At 51.5% G+C, this 22,205-nt stretch overlaps 3 protein-coding genes across 3 annotated transcripts; all 3 read right to left on the bottom strand.

Annotated features, from left to right (window-relative positions):
* Window positions 1-578: 578 nt before the first annotated feature.
* Window positions 579-1,846, bottom strand: LOC104650452 (uncharacterized). Its single transcript, XM_074390366.1, has 2 exons — window positions 810-1,846; window positions 579-732 (listed from the first exon to the last, which is right to left on the bottom strand). The coding sequence occupies exons 1-2, from the start codon at window positions 1,844-1,846 to the stop codon at window positions 579-581; spliced, it is 1,191 nt and encodes a 396-aa protein (XP_074246467.1).
* A 415-nt stretch (window positions 1,847-2,261) lies between these two features.
* LOC141582445 (uncharacterized) lies at window positions 2,262-3,535 on the bottom strand. Its single transcript, XM_074390365.1, has 3 exons — window positions 3,331-3,535; window positions 2,401-2,982; window positions 2,262-2,311 (listed from the first exon to the last, which is right to left on the bottom strand). Exons 1-3 carry the CDS (start codon window positions 3,533-3,535, stop codon window positions 2,262-2,264), a joined length of 837 nt encoding a protein of 278 aa, XP_074246466.1.
* Window positions 3,536-4,901: 1,366 nt separating this feature from the next.
* On the bottom strand, window positions 4,902-11,464 carry LOC141582444 (uncharacterized). Its single transcript, XM_074390364.1, has 2 exons — window positions 6,322-11,464; window positions 4,902-5,203 (listed from the first exon to the last, which is right to left on the bottom strand). Exons 1-2 carry the CDS (start codon window positions 11,462-11,464, stop codon window positions 4,902-4,904), a joined length of 5,445 nt encoding a protein of 1,814 aa, XP_074246465.1.
* Window positions 11,465-22,205: the final 10,741 nt, after the last annotated feature.

Below are 22,205 nucleotides of genomic sequence, written 5' to 3'. Positions count from 1 at the left end.
TGGTTATTGAAGGTGTGAAGTGGGGAGTACTCTGTGAGGTGGCTTCAGTAGTGGTGGTTGAAAAAGTGAAGGTGGGTGTACCATGTGAGGTGGTTTTGGTGGTTGTGATTAAAGAGGTGATGCTGGGAGTACTGTGTGAGGTGATGTTGGGAGTACTGTGTGAGGTGATCTCAGTGGTGGTGGTTGAGGAAGTGAGGCTTGAAGTACTGTGCGAGGTGGTCTCTGTGGTTGTGGTTAAAGAAGGAAAGCTGGGTGTACTGTGTGAGGTGGTCTCGGTGGTGATTATTGAAGTGGTGACACTGGGAGTACTGTGTGAGGTAGTCTCGATAGTGGTGGTTGAAGAAATGAAGCTGGGTGTACTGTATGAGGTGGTCTTGGTGGTCGTGGTTGAAGAGATGAAGCTGGGAATACGATGTGTGGTAGTTTCAGTGGTAGTGATTGAAGAAGTGTAGCTGGGAGTAGTCTGTGATATGGTATTGGTTGTGGTGGTTGAAGAAGTAAACCTGGGAGTACTGTGGGAGGTGGTCTCAGTTGTGTTGATTAAAGAGGTGAAGTTGGGAGTACTATGTGAGGTGGCCTCATTGGTGGTGGTTGAAGAACTGAAGCTGGCGGTACTGTTTGAGGTGGTTTTGGCAGTGGTGGTTGAAGAGGTTAAGCTGGATGCACTGTGTGAGGTAGTCTCGGTGGTTGTGGTTGAAGAGGTTAAAGTGGAAGTTCTGTGTGAGGTGGTCTCTGTGGTTGTGGTTGATGAACCGAAGCTGGGAGTACTGTGTGAGGTGGTGTTGGTGGTGGTGATTGAAGTAGTTAACCTGGTAGTACTTTCTGAGGTGGTCTTGATGGTTGTGGTTGAAGAAGTGAAGTTGTGAATACTGTGTGAGGTGGTCTTGGTGGTGATTGAAGAAGTGAAGCTGGGAGTACTATGTGAGTTGGTTTCAGTGGTGGTGATTGAAGAGGTGAAGCTTGGAGTACTGTGTGATGTGGTCTCGGTGGTGGTGGATGAAGAAGTAAAGCTGGGAGTACTGTGTGAGGTGTTTTTGGGGGTGGAGATTGAAGAGATGAAGCTTGGAGCACTGGGTGAGGTGGTCTCGGTAGTGGTGGTTGCAGAAGTGAAGCTGGGTGTACTGCGTGAAGTGGTCTTGGTTGTTGGTGTGAAGCTGAAAGTACTGTGTGAGGGGGTCTCGGTGGTGGTGGTTGAAGAAGTGAAGCCGACCGTACTCTGTGAGGTGGTCTCTGTGGTTGTGGTTGAATAAGAGAAGCCAGGAGTACTGCGTGAGGTTTTGTTTGTGGTGGTAATTGAAGCAGTGAAGCTAGGAGTACTGTGGGAGGTGTTCTCGGTGGTGGTAATTGAAGAAGTGAAACTGGGAGTACTGTGTGAGGTGGTCTTTGTGGTGGTATATAAAGAAGTGAAGATGGGAGTACCGTGTGAGGTGGTTTCCGTGGTGGTGATTGAAGAGGTGTAGCTGGGAGTACTGTGTGATGTGATCTCTGTAGTGGTGGTTGAAGAAGTAAAACTAGGATTACTGTAGGAGGTGGTCTCAGTGGTGGTGATTGAAGAGGTGAAGCTGGGAGTACTGTGTGATGTGGTCTCAGTGGTAGTGGTGGAAGAAGTAAAACTGGGAGTACTGTGGGAGGTGGTCTCAGTGGCGGTGGTGGAAGAAGTAAAACTGGGAGTACTGTGGGAGGTGGTCTCAGTGGTGGTGGTGGAAGAAGTAAAACTGGGAGTACTGTGGGAGGTGGTCTCAGTGGTGGTGGTGGAAGAAGTAATACTGGGAGTACTGTGGGAGGTGGTCTTCATGGTGGTGCTTGAGGAAGTGAAGCTGGAAGTACTGTGTAAGGTGGTCTTCATGGTGGTGGTTAAAGAGGGGAAACTGGGAGTACTGTGTGAGGTGGTCTTGGTAGTGGCGATTGAAGAAGTGAAGCTGGGTATACTATGTGAGGTGGCCTCATTGGTGGTGGTTGAAGAACTGAAGCTGGCAGTACTGTGTGAGGTGGTTTTGGTAATGGTGGTGGAAGAAGTGAGGCTGTGACTACTGTGTGAGGTGGTCTTGGTGGTGACTGAAGAAGTGAAGCTGGAAGTACTGTGTGAGGTAGTCTTGATGGTGGTTGTTAAAGAAATGAAGCTTGGAGTACTGTCTGAGGTGATCTTGGTGGTGGTGGTGGTGGTGGTGGTTGAAGAAGAAAAGCCTGGAATACTGTGTGAGGTGGTCTTGGTGGTGGTGGTGGTTAAAGAGGTGAAGCTAGGAGTACTATGTGAGGTGGTCTTAGTGGTGGTGATCGAAGAAGTGAAGCTGGGAGTGTTGTGTGCGGTAGTCTTGGTGGTGGCAGTTGAAGAAGTGAATCTAGGAGTACTGTGTGAGGTGGTCTTGGTGGTGACGATTGAAGAAGTGAAGCTGAGTGTACCATGTGAGGTGGCCTCATTACTGGTGGTTGAAGAACTGAAGCTGGCAGTATTGTATGAGGTGGTTTTGGTAACGGTGGATGAAGAAGTGAAGCTAGGTGTACTGTGTGAGGTGGTCTCGGTGGTTGTGGTTGAAGAGGTTAAGCTGGGAGTACTGTGTGAGGTGGTCTCTGTGATTGTGGTTGATGAACCAAAGCTGAGAGTACTGTGTGAGGTGGTGTTGGTGGCGGTGATTGAAGTAGTGAACCTCGTAGTACTGTCTGAGGTGGCCTTGGTGGTGGTGGTGGTTGAAGAAGTGAAGTTGTGAATACTGTGTGAGGTGGTCTTGGTGGTGATTGAAGAAGTGAAGCTGGGAGTACTGTGTGAGGTGGTCTCGGTGGTGGTTGTTGAAGAGTTGAAGCTGGGAGTACTGTTTTTGCTGGTCTCAGTAGTGTTCGTTAAAGAACTGAAGCTGGGTGTACTGTGTGAGGTAACCTTGGTGGTTGTAGTTGAAGAGGTGATGCTGGGAGTACTGTGTGTGGTGGTCTCAGTGCTGGTGGTTGAAGAAGTGAAGCTGGCAGTACTCTGTGAGGTGGTCTCTGTGGCTAAAGAAGAGAAGCTAGGAGTACTGTTTGAGGTGGTGTGGGTGGTGGTGATTGAAGAGGTGATGCTGGGAATACTGTGTGAGGTACTCCCGGGAGTGGTGGTTGAAGAAGTGAAGCTGGGTGTACTATGTGAGGTCATCTTGGTAGTCGTGGTTGAAGAGATAAAGTTGGGAGTACTATGTGAGGTGGTTTCAGTGGTGGTGATTGAGGAGGTGAAGCTGGGAGTACTCTGTGATGTGATCTCAGTGGTTGTGGTGGAAGAAGTAAAACTGGGAGTACGGTGGGAGGTGGTCTCACTGGTGGTGATTGAAAAGGTGAAGCTGGAAGTGTTGTGTGAGGTAGCCTCACTGTTGGTGGTTGAAAATGTGTAGCTGGGTGTACTGTGTGACGTGGTCTTGGTGGTCATGGCTGAAGGCATGAAGCTAGGAGTACTGTCTGAGGTGGTCTTGATGCTGGTAGTAGAAGAAACGGAGCTGTGAGTAGTACTGCGTGAGGTGGTCTTGGTGGTGACTGAAGAAGTGAAGCTGGGGGTATTGTCTGAGTTGGTCTTCATGGTGGTGGTTGAAGAAGTGAAGCTGGAAGTACTGTGTAAGGTAGTCTTGATGATGGTAGTTAAAGAGGTGAAGCTGGGAGTACTGTGTGAGGTGGTGGTGGTGGTTGAAGAAGTTAAGCTGGCAATACTATGTGCGGTAGTCTCACTGGGGGTGGTTGAAGAACTGAAGCTGGCAGTACTGTGAGACGTGGTCTCAGTGGCGGCTGTTGAAGAAGTGAAGCTGGGAGTACTGTGTGAGGTGGTCTCGGTGGTTGTGGTTGAAGAGGTTAAGCTGGGAGTACTGTGTGAGATGGTCTCTGTGGTTGTGGGTGATGAAGAGAAGCTATGAGTATTGCGTGGGGTGGTCTTGGTGGTGATTGAAGAAGTGAAGCTGGTAGTACTGTGTGAGGTAGTCTTGGTGGTGGCAGTTGAAGAAGTGAAGTTGGGAGTACTATGTGAGGTGGTCTTAGTGGCGGTGATTGCAGAAGTGAAGCTAGAAGTACTGTGTGAAGTGGTCTTGGCTGTGGTGGTTAAAGAAGTGAAGCTGAGAGTACTGTGTGAGGTGGCCTCATTGGAGGTTATTGAAGGTGTGAAGCTGGGAGTACTCTGTGAGGTGGTCTTGGATGTGTTGGTTGAAAAAGTGAAGCTGGATGTACTGTGTGAGGTGGTCTTGGTGGTTGTGGTTGAAGAGCTGAACCTGGCAGTACTGTGTGAGGTGGTCTCAGAGGTGGTGGTTGAAGTAGTGAAGCTTGAAGTACTGTGTGTGGTGGTCTCTGTGGTTGTGGTTAAAGAAGGGAAGCTGGGAGTACTGAGTGAGGTGGTCTTGGTGGTGCTCCTTGAAGAAGTGAAGCTTGGAGTACTGTCTGAGGTAGTCTTCATGGTGGTGCTTGAAGAAGTGAAGCTGGAAGTACTGTGTAAGGTGGTCTTCGTGGTGGCTGTTAAAGAGGTGTAGCTGGGAGTACTGTATGAGGTGGTCTTGGTAATGGCGATTGAAGAAGTGAAGCTGGGTGTACTATGTGAGGTGGCCTCATTAGTGGTGGTTGAAGAACTGAAGCTGGCAGTACTGCGTGAGGTGGTTTTGGTAGTGGTGGTTGAAGAAGTGAAGCTTGAAGTACTGTGTGTGGTGGTCTCTGTGGTTGTGGTTAAAGAAGGGAAGCTGGGAGTACTGTGTGAGGTGGTCTTGGTGGTGCTCCTTGAAGAAGTGAAGCTTGGAGTACTCTCTGAGGTAGTCTTCATGGTGGTGCTTGAAGAAGTGAAGCTGGAAGTGCTGTGTAAGGTGGTCTTCGTGGTGGCAGTTAAAGAGGTGTAGCTGGGAGTACTGTGTGAGGTGGTCTTGGTAGTGGCGATTGAAGAAGTGAAGCTGGGTATACTATGTGAGATGGCCTCATTAGTGGTGGTTGAAGAACTGAAGCTGGCAATACTGCGTGAGGTGGTTTTGGTAGTGGTGGTTGAAGAAGTGAAGCTGGGTGTACTGTGTGAGGTGGTCTCGGTGGTTGTGGTTGAAGAGGTTAAGCTGGGAGTACTGTGTGAGGTGGTCTCTGTGGTTGTGGTTGATGAAGAGAAGCTGGGAGTACTGTGTGAGGTGGTGTTGGTGTTGGTGACTGAAGTAGTGAACCTGGGAGTACTGTCTGATGTGGTCTTGGTGCTGGTGGTTGAAGAAATGAAGCTGTGAGTACTGTGCAAGGTGGTCTTGGTGGTGATTGAAGAAGTGAAGCTGGGAGTACTGTCTGAGGTAGTCTTAATGGTGGTTGTTAAAGAAATGAAGCTTGGAGTACTGTGTGAGGTGGTCTTGGTGGTGGTGGTGGTGGTGGTGGTGGTGGCGGTGGTGGTGGTGGTTGAAGAAGGAAAGCTAGGAGTACTGTGCGAGGTGGTCTTGGTGGTGGTGGTTAAAGAGGTGAAGCTGGGAGTACTGTGTGAGTTGGTATTGGCGGTGGTGGTTGAAGAAGTGAAGCTGGGAGTACTATGTGAGGTGGTCTTAGTAGTGGCGACTGAAGAAGTGAAGCTGGGAGTACTGTGTGAGGTGGGCTTGGTGGTGGTGGTTAAGGAAGTGAAGCTGAGAGTACTGAATGAGGAGGTCTTGGTCGTGGTGGTGGTGGTTGGAGAACTGAACCAAGGAGTAATTTGTGAGGTGCTGTTTGTAGTGGTGATTAATGAATTGAAGCCGGGAATACTGTGTGTCATGGTCTTGGTGGTGGTGATTGAAGAAGTGAAGATGGAAGTACTGTGTAAGGTGGTACTTGTGGTGGTGGATGAAGAATTGAAGTTGGGAGTACTGAGTGAGGTAGTTTTGGTGTTGGTGATTGGAGAGGTGAAGCTGGTAGTACTGTGTGATGTGGTCTCGGCAGCGGTGGTTGAAGAAATAAAGCTGGGAATACTCTGTGGGGTGGTCTTAGTGGTACTGGATAAAGAAGTCAAACTAAGAGTACTGTGTGATGTAGTCTCAGTGGTGGTTATTGAAGGTGTGAAGTGGGGAGTACTCTGTGAGGTGGCTTCAGTAGTGGTGGTTGAAAAAGTGAAGGTGGGTGTACCATGTGAGGTGGTTTTGGTGGTTGTGATTAAAGAGGTGATGCTGGGAGTACTGTGTGAGGTGATGTTGGGAGTACTGTGTGAGGTGATCTCAGTGGTGGTGGTTGAGGAAGTGAGGCTTGAAGTACTGTGCGAGGTGGTCTCTGTGGTTGTGGTTAAAGAAGGAAAGCTGGGTGTACTGTGTGAGGTGGTCTCGGTGGTGATTATTGAAGTGGTGACACTGGGAGTACTGTGTGAGGTAGTCTCGATAGTGGTGGTTGAAGAAATGAAGCTGGGTGTACTGTATGAGGTGGTCTTGGTGGTCGTGGTTGAAGAGATGAAGCTGGGAATACGATGTGTGGTAGTTTCAGTGGTAGTGATTGAAGAAGTGTAGCTGGGAGTAGTCTGTGATATGGTATTGGTTGTGGTGGTTGAAGAAGTAAACCTGGGAGTACTGTGGGAGGTGGTCTCAGTTGTGTTGATTAAAGAGGTGAAGTTGGGAGTACTATGTGAGGTGGCCTCATTGGTGGTGGTTGAAGAACTGAAGCTGGCGGTACTGTTTGAGGTGGTTTTGGCAGTGGTGGTTGAAGAGGTTAAGCTGGATGCACTGTGTGAGGTAGTCTCGGTGGTTGTGGTTGAAGAGGTTAAAGTGGAAGTTCTGTGTGAGGTGGTCTCTGTGGTTGTGGTTGATGAACCGAAGCTGGGAGTACTGTGTGAGGTGGTGTTGGTGGTGGTGATTGAAGTAGTTAACCTGGTAGTACTTTCTGAGGTGGTCTTGATGGTTGTGGTTGAAGAAGTGAAGTTGTGAATACTGTGTGAGGTGGTCTTGGTGGTGATTGAAGAAGTGAAGCTGGGAGTACTATGTGAGTTGGTTTCAGTGGTGGTGATTGAAGAGGTGAAGCTTGGAGTACTGTGTGATGTGGTCTCGGTGGTGGTGGATGAAGAAGTAAAGCTGGGAGTACTGTGTGAGGTGTTTTTGGGGGTGGAGATTGAAGAGATGAAGCTTGGAGCACTGGGTGAGGTGGTCTCGGTAGTGGTGGTTGCAGAAGTGAAGCTGGGTGTACTGCGTGAAGTGGTCTTGGTTGTTGGTGTGAAGCTGAAAGTACTGTGTGAGGGGGTCTCGGTGGTGGTGGTTGAAGAAGTGAAGCCGACCGTACTCTGTGAGGTGGTCTCTGTGGTTGTGGTTGAATAAGAGAAGCCAGGAGTACTGTGTGAGGTTTTGTTTGTGGTGGTAATTGAAGCAGTGAAGCTAGGAGTACTGTGGGAGGTGTTCTCGGTGGTGGTAATTGAAGAAGTGAAACTGGGAGTACTGTGTGAGGTGGTCTTTGTGGTGGTATATAAAGAAGTGAAGATGGGAGTACCGTGTGAGGTGGTTTCCGTGGTGGTGATTGAAGAGGTGTAGCTGGGAGTACTGTGTGATGTGATCTCTGTAGTGGTGGTTGAAGAAGTAAAACTAGGATTACTGTAGGAGGTGGTCTCGGTGGTGGTGATTGAAGAGGTGAAGCTGGGAGTACTGTGTGAGGTAGTCTCCGTAGGGGTGATTGAAGAAGTGATGCTAGGTGTACTGTGTGAGGTGATATTGGTGGTGGTGCTTGAAGAAGAGAAGCTGGGAGTACTGTGGGAGGTGGTGTCAGTGGTGGTGATTGAAGAAGCAAAGCTGGGAGTACTGTGTGAGGTGGTCTTGGCGGTGGTGGTTGAAGAGGTGAAGCTGGCAGTACTGTGTGAGGTGGTCTCTGTGTTTGTGGTTAAAAGAGAGAAGCTGGGAATACTCTGTGAGGTGGTAGTGGTGATTATTGAAGAGATGACACTGGGAGCACTGTGTGAGGTACTCTCGGGAGTAGTGGTTGAAGAAGTGAAGCTGGTTGTACTGTGTGAAGTCGTCTTCGTAGTCGTGGTTGAAGAGTTGAAGCTGGGAGTACCATGTGAGCTGGTTTCAGTGGTAGTGATTGAAGAGGTGAAGCTGGGAGTACTCTGTGATGTGGTCTCAGTTATGGTGGTGAAAAAAGTAAAGCTGGGAGTACTGTGTGAGGTCGTGTTGGTGGCTGTGATTGAAGAAGTGAGGCTGGAAGTACTGTGTGAAGTAGTCTGGGTGCTGGTGGTTGAAGAGCTGAAGCTGGAAGTACTGTGTGATGTCTCAGTGGAGGTAGTAGAATAAGTAAAACTAGGCATACTGTGGAAGGTGTTCTCAGTGGTGGTCATTGAAAAGGTGAAGCTGGAAGTACTGTGTGAGGTAGTCGGGGTAGTGGTGGTTAAAGAAGTCAAGCTGGGGTTACTGTGTGAGGTGATCTTGGTGGTGGAGGTAGTTGAGGAAGAGAAGCTGGGAGTACTGTGTGAGGTCTCCGTGGTGCTGATTGAAGAAGTAAAGTTGGGAGCACTATGGGAGGTGGTCTCATTGGTGGTGATTGAAGAAGCAAAGCTGGGAGTACTGTGTGAGATGGTCTTGGTTGTGGTGGTTGAAGAAGTGAAGCTGGGAGTATTGTGTGAGGTGGTGTTGGTGGTGGTGGTTGAAGAGGTGATGCTGGGAGTACTGTGTGATGTGGTCTTGGTGGCAGTGGTTGAAGTCAAGCTGAGAGTACTGTGTGAGGGAGTTTTTGTGGTGGTGTTTGGAGAAGTAAAGCTGGTAGTACTGTGTGCGGTCGTGTTGGTTGTTGTGATTGAAGAGGTGAGGCTAGGAGTACTGTGTAAGGTAGTCTGGGTGCTGGTGGTTGAAGAGGTGAACCTTGGAGTACTGTGTGAGGTGGTCTCAGTGGTGGTGATTGAATAAGTGAAGCTGGGAGTACTGCGTGAAGTGGTCTCTGTGGTGGCAGTTATCAAGTTTGTGGTGGTAACTGTGGCTTTATATGTGGAAGTAATTGAAGAAGTGATGGGGGGAGTAGAACTCACTGCTGTTGTGAGAGATTCTGTAGAAATATCAGGGGTAGAAGTCTGTATTGTGGTTTCAGGGAATGTGGCTGTAGGGCTGGTGTAGGTATTGGGGACTGTGCGTATAATTTCTACAGTGGATGAAGGTGTCTCCAGTGTTGTGGATGTTGTGAATGAGTTGGTGGTAGTAGGTGATAAGGTGAATTCAGCTGTTGTGCGAAGTGTACTAATGATGGATGGAAGTGAGGAGATACTCCCTGTGTGAGTGGTCCCGGCACTGCTGGCTGACATGGAAGTGGAAAATGAATATGTCCCTGGAAAGCTCGACAGAAAGGAACTTGTCAGACTGCTGTGTGCGCTTGTGATATTTGATCTCCCACTAGGAGTGGTGGCGGAGGTCATGCTGACAAAGGATGAGGTTTCTGTATTCTGGATGCTGGGGGAAGATGGGATGACACTTGTGGACATTGCTGAGGTACTGGACACAGCAAATGTTGAGGGGAGGTCTGTTGTTGTGGTCAATGATTCAGTAGAGCCCACAGAAGGCTTGATGATAGTTGTTGGTGTTGCTATAGGGATGTCTGTAGTCAGGGAATATGGAGTCATGCTTGTGGAAGTCACCATGATACCTGAAGTAAAAGGACCTGAGGAGGAGGCAGTTGTGGATGTGCTGACTGGGGAGTAGATATTTGAAGAAGTGAAGCTGGGAGTACTGGGTGAGGTGGTGATGGTGGTGGTGGTGGTTAAAGAGGTGAAGCTGGGAGTACTGTGTGAGGTAGTCTCAATGCTGGTGATTGAAGAGGTGAAGCTAGGAGTACTGTGTGAGGTGGTCTTCATGGTGGTGGTGGAAGAAATGAACCTGGGAGTACTGTGTGAGATGGTCTCTGTGCTTGTGATTGAAGAGGTGAAGCTGGGAGTACTGTGTGAGGTGGTCTTGGTGCTGCTGATTGAAGAGGTGAAGCTGGGAGTACTGTGTGAGGTGGTCTCAGTGCCGGTGGTTGAAGAAGTGATCCTGGGAGTACTGTGTGAGATGATCTCGTTGCTGGCGATTGAAGAGGTGAAACTGGGAGTACTGTATGAGGTGGTCTCGGTGTTGGTGATTGAAGAGGTGAAGCTGGGAGTACTGGGTGAGGTGGTCTTGATGCTGGTGATTGAAGTGGTGAAGCTCTTAGTACTGTATAAGGTGGTGTTGGTGGTGGTGTTTGAAGAAGTGAAGTTGGGAGTACTGTGTGAGATGTTCTTGTTACTGGTGATTGAAGAGGTGAAACTGGGAGTAGTGTGTGAGGTGGTCTCGATGCTGGTAATTGAAGAGGTGACGCTGGGAGTACTGTGTGAGGTGGTCTTGGTGCTGGTGATTGAAGAGGTGACACTGGGAGTACTGTGTGAGGTGGCCTCAGTGGTGGTGGTTACCAAGTTTGTGGTGGGAGTCGTGGCTGTCTCTGTGGTTCGGAGAGAGGAAGACATGAGTGGGAAAGCAGTGGTGGTGGACAATATACCTGTTATTCCTGTGGAATAGGTGATTTCAGTCGTGGAGTCTGGGACAATGCTAGTGGAAGAAGTAGGGTGGGTGATCTCAGATATGGAGGTAGATTTGGTGATGGTAGTGGGGAGTGTGGTCACCAAGGCAGATGGAGGGGTCGTGTTGGTGGTATGACCGGTGATCCCTTCTGTGCTCTGGACAGGTGTGGAAGATGAAATGCTACTGGTGAGTGATGACAACGTGTTAGTGGCTATAGGCCAGGAGCCAGTAGTTCTCATAGAAGTGACTTTATTTGTGGGAGTGACTTCAGAAGTGATGGGGGTAGTAAAAGTCATTGCTGTCGTGAGAGATTGTGTGGACATGTCAGTGGTAGAAGTCAGTATCGTGGTCTCAGTAGAGGTGGCTGTAGGGCTGGTGAAGGTGGTCAGGACTGTGCCTGTAGCTGCTAGAGTGGATGAAGGTGGTTCCATCCTTGTGGATGTTGTGAATGGGGTAGTGGTAGTGGGTGATGGGGTGGATTCATCTGTTGTGTGGATTGTACTGGTGATGGCTGGAGGTGAGGGGATATTCTCTGTGTGAGTGGTCCCAGCACTGCTGGCAGTCATAGAAGTGGAAAATGAATGTGTCTCTGGAAAGCTCATCAGAAGGGAACTAGTCGGGGTGCTGTGTGTACTTTCAACAGTTGATCTCCCACTGGGAGTGGTGGCAGAGGTCATGCTGACAAAGGATGAGGTTTCTGTATTCTGGATGCTGGGGGAAGATGGGATGACACCTGTGGACATTGCTGAGGTACTGGACACAGCAAATGTTGAGGGGAGGTCTGTTGTTGTGGTCAATGATTCAGTAGAGCCCACAGAAGGTTTGGTGATAGTTATTGGTGTTGCTATAGGGACGTCTGTAGTCAGGGAAGATGGGGTCATGGTTGTGGAAGTCACCATGATACCTGAAGTAAAAGGAGCTGAGGAGGTGGCAGTTGTGGATGTGCTGACTGGGGAGTAGATGTTTGAAGAAGTGAAGCTGTGAGTACTGTGTGAGATGGTCTTGATGCTGGTGATTGAAGAGGTGAAATTGGGAGTACTGGGTGAGGTGGTCTCAGTGCTCATGATTGAAGAGGTGAAGCTAGGAGTACTGGGTGAGGTGGTCTCAGTGCTCATGATTGAAGAGGTGAAGCTCGGAGTACTATGGGAGATGGTCTCAGTGCTGGTGATTGAAGAGATGAATCTGGGAGTACTGTGTGAAGTGGTCTCAGGGTTGGTGATTGAAGAGGTGAAGCTCAGAGTACTGGGTGAGGTGTACTCGGTGCTGGTGATTGGAGGCATGAAGCTGATTGTAGTATGTGAGGTGGTCTTAGTGCTGTTGATTGAAGAGCTGAAGCTGGAAATACTGCGTGAGGTGGTCTCGGTGCTAGTGATTGGAGGTGTGAAGCTAGGAGTACTGTGTGAGGTGGTCTTGGTGCTCATGATTGAAGAGGTGAAGCTGAGAGTACTGTGTGAGGTGGTCTTGGTGCTGTTGATTGAAGAGGTGAAGCTGGGAGTACTGTATGAGGTGGTCTTGGTGGTGATGGTTAAAGAAATGACCCTAGGAGTACTGTGTGAGGTGGTCACCACGCTGTTGATTGAAGAGGTAAAACTGGGAGTACTGTGTGAGATGGTCTCAGGACTGGTGATTGAAGGGGTGACACTGGGAGTACTGTGTGAGGTGATCTCAGTGCTGGTGATTGAAGAGGTGAAGCTGGGAGTGCTGTGTGAGGTGATCTCAGTGCTAGTGATTGAAGAGGTGAAGCTGGGAGTGCTGTGTGAGGTGATCTCAGTGCTGGTGATTGAAGAGGTGAAGCTGGGAGTGCTGTGTGAGGTGATCTCAGTGCTGGTGATTGAAGGGGTGAAGCTGGGAGTGCTGTGTGAGGTGATCTCAGTGCTGGTGATTGAAGAGGTGAAGCTGGGAGTGCTCTGTGAGGTGATCTCAGTACTGGTGATTGAAGGGGTGAAGCTGGGAGTGCTGTGTGAGATGGTGTCAGTGGTGGGGATTGAAGAGGTGACCCTGGGAGTACCGTGGGAGGTGGTCTCAGTGGTCATGGTTACCAAGTTTGTGGTAGGAGTCATGGCTGTTTCTATGGTTGGCAGTGAGAATGAAGTGGGTGGGAGAGTAGTGGTGGTGGACAACGTACCTGTCACAGTTGTGGAATATGTGATTTCAGCCGTGGAGTCTGGGACAGCTCTAGTGGGAGAAGTAGGGTGTGTGGTCTCAGATGTAGGTGTCAACCTGGTGATAGTAGTGGGGAGTGTGGTCACCGAGGCAGATGGAAGGGTAGTGTTGGTGGTATAACTGGTGATCACTTGTGTGCTTGGGACAGGTGTGGAAGATGAAATGCTACTGGTGAGTGAAGACAATGTATTAGTGGCTGTGGGATGGGAGGCAGCAGTATTCATAGAAGTCACTGTATTGGTGGAAGTGATTGAAGAAGTGATGGGGGTGGTAGAAGACATTGGTGTCGTTAGAGATTCTGTGGACATGTCAGTGGCAGAAGTCACTGTGGTGGTCTCAGGGGATGTGGCTATAGGGCTGGTGAAGCTGATCTGACCGGTGCCTGTAGCTGCTAGAGTGGATGAAGGTGGTTCCATCCTTGTGGATGTTGTGAATGGGGTAGTGGTAGTGGGTGATGGGGTGGATTCACCTGTTGTGTGGATTGTACTGGTGATGGCTGGAGGTGAGGGGATATTCTCTGTGTGAGTGGTCCCAGCACTGCTGGCCGACATAGAAGAAGAGAAGGAATGTATTGTTGGAAAGCTTGTCAGGAGGGACGCTGTTGGAGTGTTCTCAGTACTTGCGAAAGCTATTCTTTCACTGGGAGTGGTGGCAGAGGTCATGCTGACAAAGGATGAGGTTTCTGTATTCTGGACGGTGGGAGATGACAGAATGGTGGTTGTGGGCACTGCAGACATACTGGAGACTGTGTACACTGAGGTGAGTTCTGTCATCGTAGGTAATGAACCAGTGATGCCCACAGATGAGAGAGTGATGGTTGTTGGTGTGGTAGGGATACCTGTACTCAGAGTAGATGGGATCATGGATGTAGCGGTCACCATGGTACCCAAGGTAGTGGGAACTGAAGTGATGGCAGGTGTGTCTGTGCTGGCTGTGGAGTAGGCGGTTGAAGAAGTGAAGCTGATGGTACTATGTGAGGTGGTCTTGGGGGCAGTTGTTACCAAGTTTGTGATAGTTTTGGCTGTTTCTGTGGTTGAGACAGAGGGCGAGGTCAGTGGCAGAGAGGTGGCCGTAGTCGATGTCTCTGTCACAGTGGTGGGATATGTGATTTCGGTCGTGGAGTTTGTACCAGGACCAGTCGAAGAATTAGGATAGGTGATGTCAGATGTGGGTATGGACGAGGCATTTGGAGTGGGGAGTGTGGTCACCAAAGTAGATGGAGGGGTGGTGTTTGTGGTATGACTGGTGATCGTTTCTGTGCTCGGGACAGGTGTGGAAGATAAAATGCTGCTGGTGAGTGTTGATAACATATTAGTGGCTGTGGGCTGAGAGGCCATAGTTGTCATGGAAGTCACTGTCTTTGTGGAAGTGGTTGAGGAAGTGATGGGGGTGGTAGAAGTCACTGCTGTTGTGAGGGGCGTAAACACGGGAGTTGGGGACAGGGTCGTATGGACGCTTCCAGTGGGCAGGGTCGTCCTTTCTGTGGTTCTAGTTGTAGAGGAGATCGTAGTGTGGAAGGCCGTGTGTGTGGCTGAGACAGAGGAGGAGGGTGGCACCATCACTGTGGGAGTTTCCCTTGCCGTGGTGATAGAGGGAGAAGAGGTCACCGCTGACGTTCCTTCCTCGGTAGTGGTAATAGGGTAAGTGCTGGTGACGGTGGCCACTGGCATCTGTGTCTCGGGAGTGGGGGTGTAAGAGCTGGTGAAGGCCACCTGCGTCGTGGTCACACAGATGGAGGTGGGGTGGGAGACGGTGATTATAAAGCTCGTTGGATACGCGCACTCAGTGGTGGCCGCATAGACCAAGACAGTGGGTGGACTGGTTTCAACCTTGAAGGCAAACTTGGAGGCCGGGGTGGTGGAGGTGTTGGAACTGACTGGAGAACTGAGCAATGTTTCGGGGATGGGTGTGTCATGGGGGGAGGTAGTGCGAGTCATACGTGCATTTTCCCTGTGGCCTGGAGCGGGAGAGGCGATCTGGGGGACACCGAGTGGCCGCCCAGCCGCGCCTTTGGAGTGTGGAGAATTGCTGAGCGCGGCATGGGCTGCTTCCGCGGTGGGGAAAGGCACGGGAGAGATAGATGTGGCCGTGGATACAGGTCCTGCATTGGCGGCAGAGCAGAGGAATCCACGGGTAAGCCGGTGGGTCATGCTGTCACATCCCACCAAGTAAGCTCCCACTCACCCATTTTCCAGCCAGCATCACAGAGAGCAGGACATGCCACAGCTCACTCCTGCATGGGAGGCAGCATGGAGCTGGGTGCTGTGGGGTGCTGGAGCTCCCTGCCTGTCTGCTCCCAGTAGGGTGTGTGAGCCCTCATCCCTCACCCGTCCTTGGCCTTGTCAGGACCAGTCCTCCTGTCCTGGGATAGCCAAGCTCAGCAGCCGCCTCCCCTCCCTTCCCGCTTCTGGACACCCCCAGTCCCCTCCTCCCTCTGCCCCTTTCTCTCCTCCCCCTGTCGCTGCCTGGAGTCCTCCCGTCCCTCCCCCACAACCTTCCGCTCCCACCTCTGCTTCTCCCCTGACTCCTCCTTTCAAAGAGAAAAGGAGAGAACACAGCTATTTTCTGGCAAGGGGCGCATCACAGAAACCAGCAGACAGATAAAGAAAGAGGCCCTGGGGCCTCATGGCCCAGCCTAGCTCACGGGTGCCAGGGAGGTGGGGTCAGGGGTATGAGAACCCCCAGGCTACAGTCCTTGGCCCTGGACGTGGCCCTGGAGGTGACTGAGAAGGGGACTCATGGGCCTCTAGGGTGGACAGCCTGGGATCGGGGATCAGAAGAGACACTGGAGGGAGAGAGAAGGGAAGCAGAGAGGGGTGGGGGGTGTCCCCGCAGGGCGGAAGAGAGAAGCCGGGGACCCCACGCCGGGGCATCTCGGATACACCCTTGGAAGTGAAGTGGACTTTAGGAGCTGCCCACCCCAGCTCTGGTGCCAACAGCTGTCCCCTGACACCTGGGCCCTGGCCAAGGGTGAGAGAATGATGGCCCAGCTTGGGAGGAGCCGCTGGGGGACAAAAGGCAGAGGCTGAAACCAGAGGAGGGAGACCAGGGGCAGAAGTCAGAGGGCTGTCAGGGAGGGGAGGCCAGTGTGGAGGCGGCGCTGGGGCTGGGGGCGTGAGGCAGGTGACAAGGAGTCAAGGCAGGAAGGGCACTGCTCTGGGAAGACGTAACCCCCACCTTCCGCCCTGCATCTGCCATACAGGTCGGGTCGCAGCCCCTGCAACCTGCCCAGTGCGTGGCGGAGAGTGGCAGCGGGGACCTGGCTCCCTCGCTTCTTCCCAACCTGGCTTTTCCCTACACCTGGCGCTCTGAGAAACCCCTCCTCATGCCCCCGGCCCCCAGGCCAGGCCTCGGTTCTGCCTGCACACAGAACTCCAAGCAGCCCCTCCTTATCCCGCCTCCCCAGGCCTCAGAGCCACCTGCCCGTCCCCTCCCCTGGAACATCAATCACATCAGGAGCTTCTCTCCGGCCCCTCCCGCCTCTCCCCCTCACCTGTGGCCCCTGGGGAGGCCTTGAGCATCCAGAGGAGGCCGAGGAAACACAGCAGCTGCATGGGCCCAGCGGGCAGGGGGCTGGGGCAGAGCAGGCTCCAGGGCCGGGACAGCAGGGACGTGGCCCGAGGTGTGCACGAAATGAAGGTGCTGGTTATCTGTTCTGCTGAGCCTGAGAGTCACAGCCTCACCTTTGTACCGCCCCGCCTCACCCCTCTTCCCCACTTCTCCCTGCATCCGGACAGACCGACGTCAGCGCTGTGGGAAGCAGGGACATGAGGAAAAAGAAAGGACAAGTCCGGGAGGTGTCAGGCAGGGAGAGCTGCTGGTGGCCCAGCCCCACAGCATGGAGCCCACATGGAGCTTCCTGGAAGCTGCCCTCCCTCCCCCACACACCTGGAGGGCACCCTTGACCGAGGGCTCGGACTCTGCAGTCTGGGCCGCCTCCCGCAGCCTCTTTCAATTCCTCCTGCTGGGGAGAAAGTGGCACCTCCCTCTCCTTCACCAGCCTCTGTCCCTCAGTCTGCCCCTGCTCCATCCTGCCCCCAGGACCCCACAGGTCAGACCAAACCATGGGAGTAATTAACACAGAATTTCATCTGAAGTAATTTTATTCTCTGAAGAGTTGGGGTTAGGTCCCAGAAAAGGAAACACGGACAACCAGAGGAAACACTCCAAAAGGCTAGTGTAGGCCCGGCACGGTGGCTCACACCTATAATCTTAGCACTTTGGGATGCCGAGGTGGGAGGATCACTCGAGGTCAGGAGTTCGAAACCAGCCTGGACAAAAGGGTGAAACGCTGTCTCTACCAAAAATACAAAAATTAGCCAAGATTGGTGGCAGGCATCTGTAATCCCAGCTACTCAGGAGGCTGAGGGAAGAGAATTGCTGTTTTGAGAGAGTCTTGGTCTGTCATCCAGGCTGCAGTGCAGTGGCACAATCTCAGCTCAGTGCAACCTGTCTTCCAGGTCCAAACGATTCTCCTGCCTCTGCTTCCTAAGTAGCTAGGACTGCAGGTGTGCACCACCATGCCCAGCTATTTGTGTGTGTGTGTGTGTGTGTGTGTATTTTTGGTAGAGATGAGGTTTCGCCATGTTGGCCAGGCTGGTCTCAAGCCCCTGGTCTCAAGTGATCCATCCGTCTTGGCCTCCCAAAGTGCTGGGATGACAGGTGTGAGCCACCGCGCCTGGCCCACCATCTGTGGCTTGATTTCCTTCCTACACTCTGCAGTCTCTTCTGGGTACTCCAGCGCACACTGAGGACTGGTGAGGTTTTGGCCAAGCAGACAGTAGAGCAAGGGAAGACCACGCTGAGTGGGTACAGACACCATTTCCACGGCTGTGCACGGGAGCTAAGGCGTACGAATGCCTTGAAGGACGAGGAGGCACGTGCTGGGTTGAGCATGATGTTTGCTGGGGAGGGTGCGGTGGTGCTGGTGCATTGTGGCTGACACGAGCAGTAAGACCAAGCTGAGGTGTTTAGACATCAAAGGAACCTCTGTGGGCAGAGTAGGGCTGGGGATGCCCCTGTAAGGCAGACCAGCATCAGACAGGCTATTGAGAGGCTCTCAAAGCCATCCTGGGAGAAGGACACGAAGGCCCCACTGGGAACCTGGTTCCCCTGGAAATGGGGGCTCCACCTGATGGTTGGCTGTGGGATACCGAGATGGATGGTCCCGGAGGCTGTGTTGACGGGGAGGAGAGGAGCCTCTTTTGCTGGATGATGAGGGTCTCCAGTTGGGCCTGTTGAGTTTGGGGTGATGGTGAAGTTTCTGGGTGTAGCTGTCCTGGAGGCCTGGGTTGCAGGGGAGGGCTTCTGGGATGGATCCACTGCCATGGCTGCAGCCCCTACTACAGGCTGGAGTGTGAAAATGTGGGTGCTCACCACGCACTCAGTCGGCCGGCACCTTAGTCTTAAACTTTGCAGCCTCTAGAACTGTGAGAAATAAATCTCTATTTTTTTCTTTTAAGAGATGGAGGTCTTGTTTTGTTGCCGAGACTTGTCTAACTCCTGGGCTCAAGCTATCCTCCCATCTCCACCTCCCAAAGTGCTGGGATGACAGGTATGAGCCACTGTGCCCAGCCAACCTCTATTGTTTAAGCCACCAGTCTATGGTATTTGCTATGGCTGCCCAAGCCGAATAAGACAGGCTGCCTTCAAGATTTTCTTGGCCAGGCGCGATGGTTCATGTCTCTAAGTCCCAGCACTTTGGGAGGCCGAGGCAGGCGGATCACGAGGTCAGGATATCGAGACCATCCTGGCCAACATGGTGAAACCCCGTCTCTACTAAAATGCAAAAAAAAAAAAAAAAAAAAAAAATAGCCAGTCATGATGGTGTGTGCCTGTAGTCCCAGCTACTCGGGAGGCTGAGGCAGGGGAATCACTTGAACCTGGGAGACGGAGGTTTCAGTGAGCAGAGATCGCACCACTGCACTATAGCCTGGTGACAGAGCAAGACTTCGTCTCAAAAAAACAAAAAAGAAAAATTTTCTCTTCATCAGTTGGGTGCAGTGATTCATGACTGCAATCCCAGTGCTTTGGGAGGCCCCAGCCTGGGCAACGGAGTGAGATGGCTCATGCCTGTAATCCCAACACTTTGAGAGGCTGAGGCAGTAGGATTCCTTGAGCCCAGGAGTTCGAGACCAGCTCAGGCAACATAGGGCAACCTTGTGTCTTAAATAAATATTAGCTGGTCATAGTGGTGCATGCCTATAGTCTTAGCTACTTGGGAGAATGAGGGGAGAGGATCTCTTGAGTCCAAGAATTTGAAGCTGCAGTGAGCTGAGATTGCACCATTGCACCCCAGCCTGGGTGACAGAGTGAAGCCCTGTCTCAAAAAAGTTTTTCTCTCTTTATCTTTGATTTTCAGCAATTTGACTCTGACTATAATGCCTGTGGTTTGTGGCCCTTCATTTATTTTGGGGAAATTCTTAGTAATTATTGTCTTCAAATATTTCTCCTGCCCTATTCTCTCTCTCTTCTCCTTCTGAGACTCCAATGAGACATATATGAAGCCATTCCATATAGGACTACAGCTCTTGGATACTCTGTTCTGCACACATCCCCACCACCCCTTTCTGTGTTTTAGTTTGGGTAATTTTTATTGACTTATCAATTGACTGAAGATAAAAACGGACTTATCTTCAGCTTTTATTGACTTGTCTTCACTAATTCTTTCCTCTACTGTGTCTTATCTGCTAATCCTCCTGTTGAAAGGAAGTCTTTGGCCAGGTGCAATGGCTCACACTTGTAATCCCAGCACTTTGGGAGGCTGAAGTGGGAGGATAGCTTGAGCTCAGGAGTTTCAGGCCAGCCTGGGCAACATAGCAAGACCCCGTCTCTACAAAAAAATACCAGAAAAAAATTAGCTGGGTGTGGTGGTGTGCACCTGTAGTCCCAGCTACTTGGGAGGCTGAGATAGGAGGACTGCTTGGGGTCAGGAGGTCAAAGCTACAGGGAGCTGTGATTGTGCCACTGCATTCCAGCCTGGGCAACAGAGAGGGACCTTGTCTCAAGTGATGATAATAATAATAATAATCTTAAAAAGTTAGAAAAGAACTCTTCATCTCTGATATTATGGTTTTTATTTCTACCATCTTCATTTGAGAGAGGCCTCTTGAGAGGCACCGAGAGCCACCCTGGAAGAGCAGATGGACAGCCCAGGAAGCTGTATTGAGTGGGAGGACAGGAACCTCCCTTTGGCGGATGACAGGGGTCTCCAGTTGGGCCTGTTGAGTTTGGAGTGACCGTGGGGTTTCTGGGAGGTGCTTTCCAGGTGGCCTGACTTCAGGAATAGGGACACAGTCTAGAACTCTGCCTTCTCCAAGTGCTGCAGAGGGCGCAAAGACCAGAAAATGCCAGAAAAATGCCAGGGATCCACATGAGGACTGGAAGCGGTGTCCTGTTTTGGGTACATGAAGTTCCAAAGTGTTCCTAGTAAGGGCCGGGGAGGGGATGGCGCAGGGGAGAGGGACCAAGTGTCTGCCCTGGAGAGGTAGGGGCAGGGGCAGGGGTCTGAAGGGGTCAGCGCTCTTTAGCCTAGAAAGGTGAAGCTGGAGGTGGAAATGATTAACATCTATAAAATTGGGAAGCGTGTGGTGGAGGTGAGAACAGATTTGTTCACAATAGACAAAGGGGCAACATTTGAGACCCAAGTGATGTGAAAGTTAAAGCAAGTACGAGGAGTGCTGTTTTACACAGAGAGTCATAAACTTACTCGTTCAGCAAACACCAAAGTCTGGTGGGCAGGTGTTCTGATGAGGCAGGGTGAATAAACAGTTTATAGCAGAGTTAGATGGGATTGGGGCAGAAACGGCCACAGCCCATTGTGCTGCTGGAGCCACAAGAGGGGGCCCGGGGCTGGAGGGGCACAGCGGGGGTCCATGAGGGTACCGGGAGAGATAGAGTTTGAGTTTGGTGGTGGTTGAGAAGTACTACAGGAAGGAAGTATTGTATTAACAGATGCTCAAAGGCCTTAGACAAATTCACAACTGACAAAGCCACACGCAGCCAGGGAGAGAACTGGGTTGTTGGTAATCAGATTCCCTAGGGAAGATCAAATCTTGGGGTGGCACTGGGATGAGCTGGGGTCACACACAGTTCATTGGGGTATGAGAAGGCCCAGGGACTCCCACACCCCAGTTGGAGAAGCCAACAGGGACCCGAGAGTCTAAGTATCATATCAATATTAAAAATGGGTCAGGCATATTAGGGCCATGCTCAGTGGCTCACTCCTGTAATCTTAGCACTTTGGGAGGCTGAGGTGGGCAGATCATGAGGTCAAGAGTTCAAGACCAGCCTGGCCAACATGGTGAAACCCAGTCTTTACTAAAAATACAAAAAAGTATCTGGATGTGGCGGCAAGCCCCTGTAATCCCTGCTACTCAGGAGGCTCAGGCAGGAGGACTGCTTAAACCCAGGATGTGGAGGTTGCAGTGAGCTGGATGCTGCCACTGCATGCCAACCTGCTGGGTGACAAAACAAGACTCCATCTCAAAAAAAAAAAAGAAAGAAAGCTACAGATGCCACTGGCAGTCTCCGATCTGACATCTGAACTGCTCCCAAGGACCCACAATACATTCCTGGAGCAGGGGATGTTTGCAGAGAACTGAGGTCCTCTAGAGGGGGAGGATAGGCGCAGGGCACAAATCCGCTGTCAAGTGCTGGTTGTGTTAATTTTTTGCTGTGTGGCCCCAGGTAAATCTGTCATCCTCTCTGAGCCTCCATTTCCTCATCTGCCCTGACTTCCTTACACAGTCCTCCTTGTGAGAATCATATGAGCTGCCTGCTGGGAAGTGGCTTTGTGAACGGCAGAGCCCTCTGTGAGAGGAGAGCAGGGGACTCTGGGTCTAATCAGACCTTCCAGAGCCTTCCACAGTGGCCCTACTTACCTGGCCTCTCCCTCCTGCTCTCTGCCCTTGCTGTAGATAATGTTTTCTGACTTTTGCACACGAAGGGATTGGCCTGTATTACCTTTGCCATGAAATTATAAGCACCTGAGGGACGGGAGCTTTGGGTTACTTGGGGGCCGTCTCTAACACTCGCCTGGGTACACAGAGGCAATGCCACCTGCTGACTCCTGGGGCCTTCATCCTCACTGTCATCACCTCCACTACCCTCTCCTTGGATAATCTAACCAGAGAGATCTGCCGGGCCAGGCCTGGGGAGCAGGGACGGGAGGACCCCTCCTAAGACCCATCCTGGCCCATGGCTTCCCACTCCTGTTATTACCTTAAAGGTGATCTATGTGTCATTAATAAACTCTCATAATGTCCCCAAATCCACAGAGTTGGTCACTCCAGCCCTTGAAACTCTCTCATCAGCTCCTCCCAGCCTGTACCCCTCTCCCAACAGGTGCGGGCGGGGTAAAGCAGGTCTCCCCTGTCAAGGCTGGGCAGGCAGAAGCAGACTCGGAGGGCTTGAGTCCCTGGCTGGGAGGATGGTGGAACTTCCCTGGTGGGTTACCTCAAAGGTGTCCTTCAGGGCTTCAGAGACCCCCACTCCAGGTCCCCTGCCCCCTCACCACCCCTGCTGCCCACCCCACAGCCTTGAACTCAAAGTCTCCCTCTCCTGCCTCTCTTCACCCCTGTCCACCCCTGCCAGGAAGGAATCAGAAAGTCTGTTCTGCATGAGGGAAATCAGCGGGTGACC

The sequence above is a fragment of the Saimiri boliviensis genome, chromosome 20, assembly GCF_048565385.1.
Source record: "Saimiri boliviensis isolate mSaiBol1 chromosome 20, mSaiBol1.pri, whole genome shotgun sequence".
NCBI classification, from domain to species: domain Eukaryota; kingdom Metazoa; phylum Chordata; class Mammalia; order Primates; family Cebidae; genus Saimiri; species Saimiri boliviensis.
The sequence above is the reverse complement of the archived record's forward strand: the minus strand, read 5'-3'. Positions and strand labels throughout refer to the sequence as shown.

Excerpts from the sequence above, each read along its gene's own strand:
- LOC104650452 (XM_074390366.1), bottom strand. The coding sequence starts at position 1,846 with ATGAAGACCACCTTACACAGTACTTCCAGCTTCACTTCCTCAAGCACC. Across the intron at positions 733-809 it reads ACCTCAGAAAGTACTACCAG|AGACCACCTCACACAGAACT; the intron begins GTTAACTACTTC and ends CCACAACCACAG.
- LOC141582445 (XM_074390365.1), bottom strand. The coding sequence starts at position 3,535 with ATGAAGACCAACTCAGACAATACCCCCAGCTTCACTTCTTCAGTCACC. Across the intron at positions 2,983-3,330 it reads CACATTTTCAACCACCAACA|CCACAGAGACCACCTCACAG; the intron begins GTGAGGCTACCT and ends TCTCTTCTTTAG. Across the intron at positions 2,312-2,400 it reads TAATGAGGCCACCTCACATG|ACTACCGCACACAACACTCC; the intron begins GTACACTCAGCT and ends GCCACCACCAAG.
- LOC141582444 (XM_074390364.1), bottom strand. The coding sequence starts at position 11,464 with ATGAGCACTGAGACCACCTCACCCAGTACTCCCAATTTCACCTCTTCA. Across the intron at positions 5,204-6,321 it reads CACCAAGACCACCTCATACA|ACCACCTTGCACAGTACTCA; the intron begins GTACACCCAGCT and ends ATCACCACCAAG.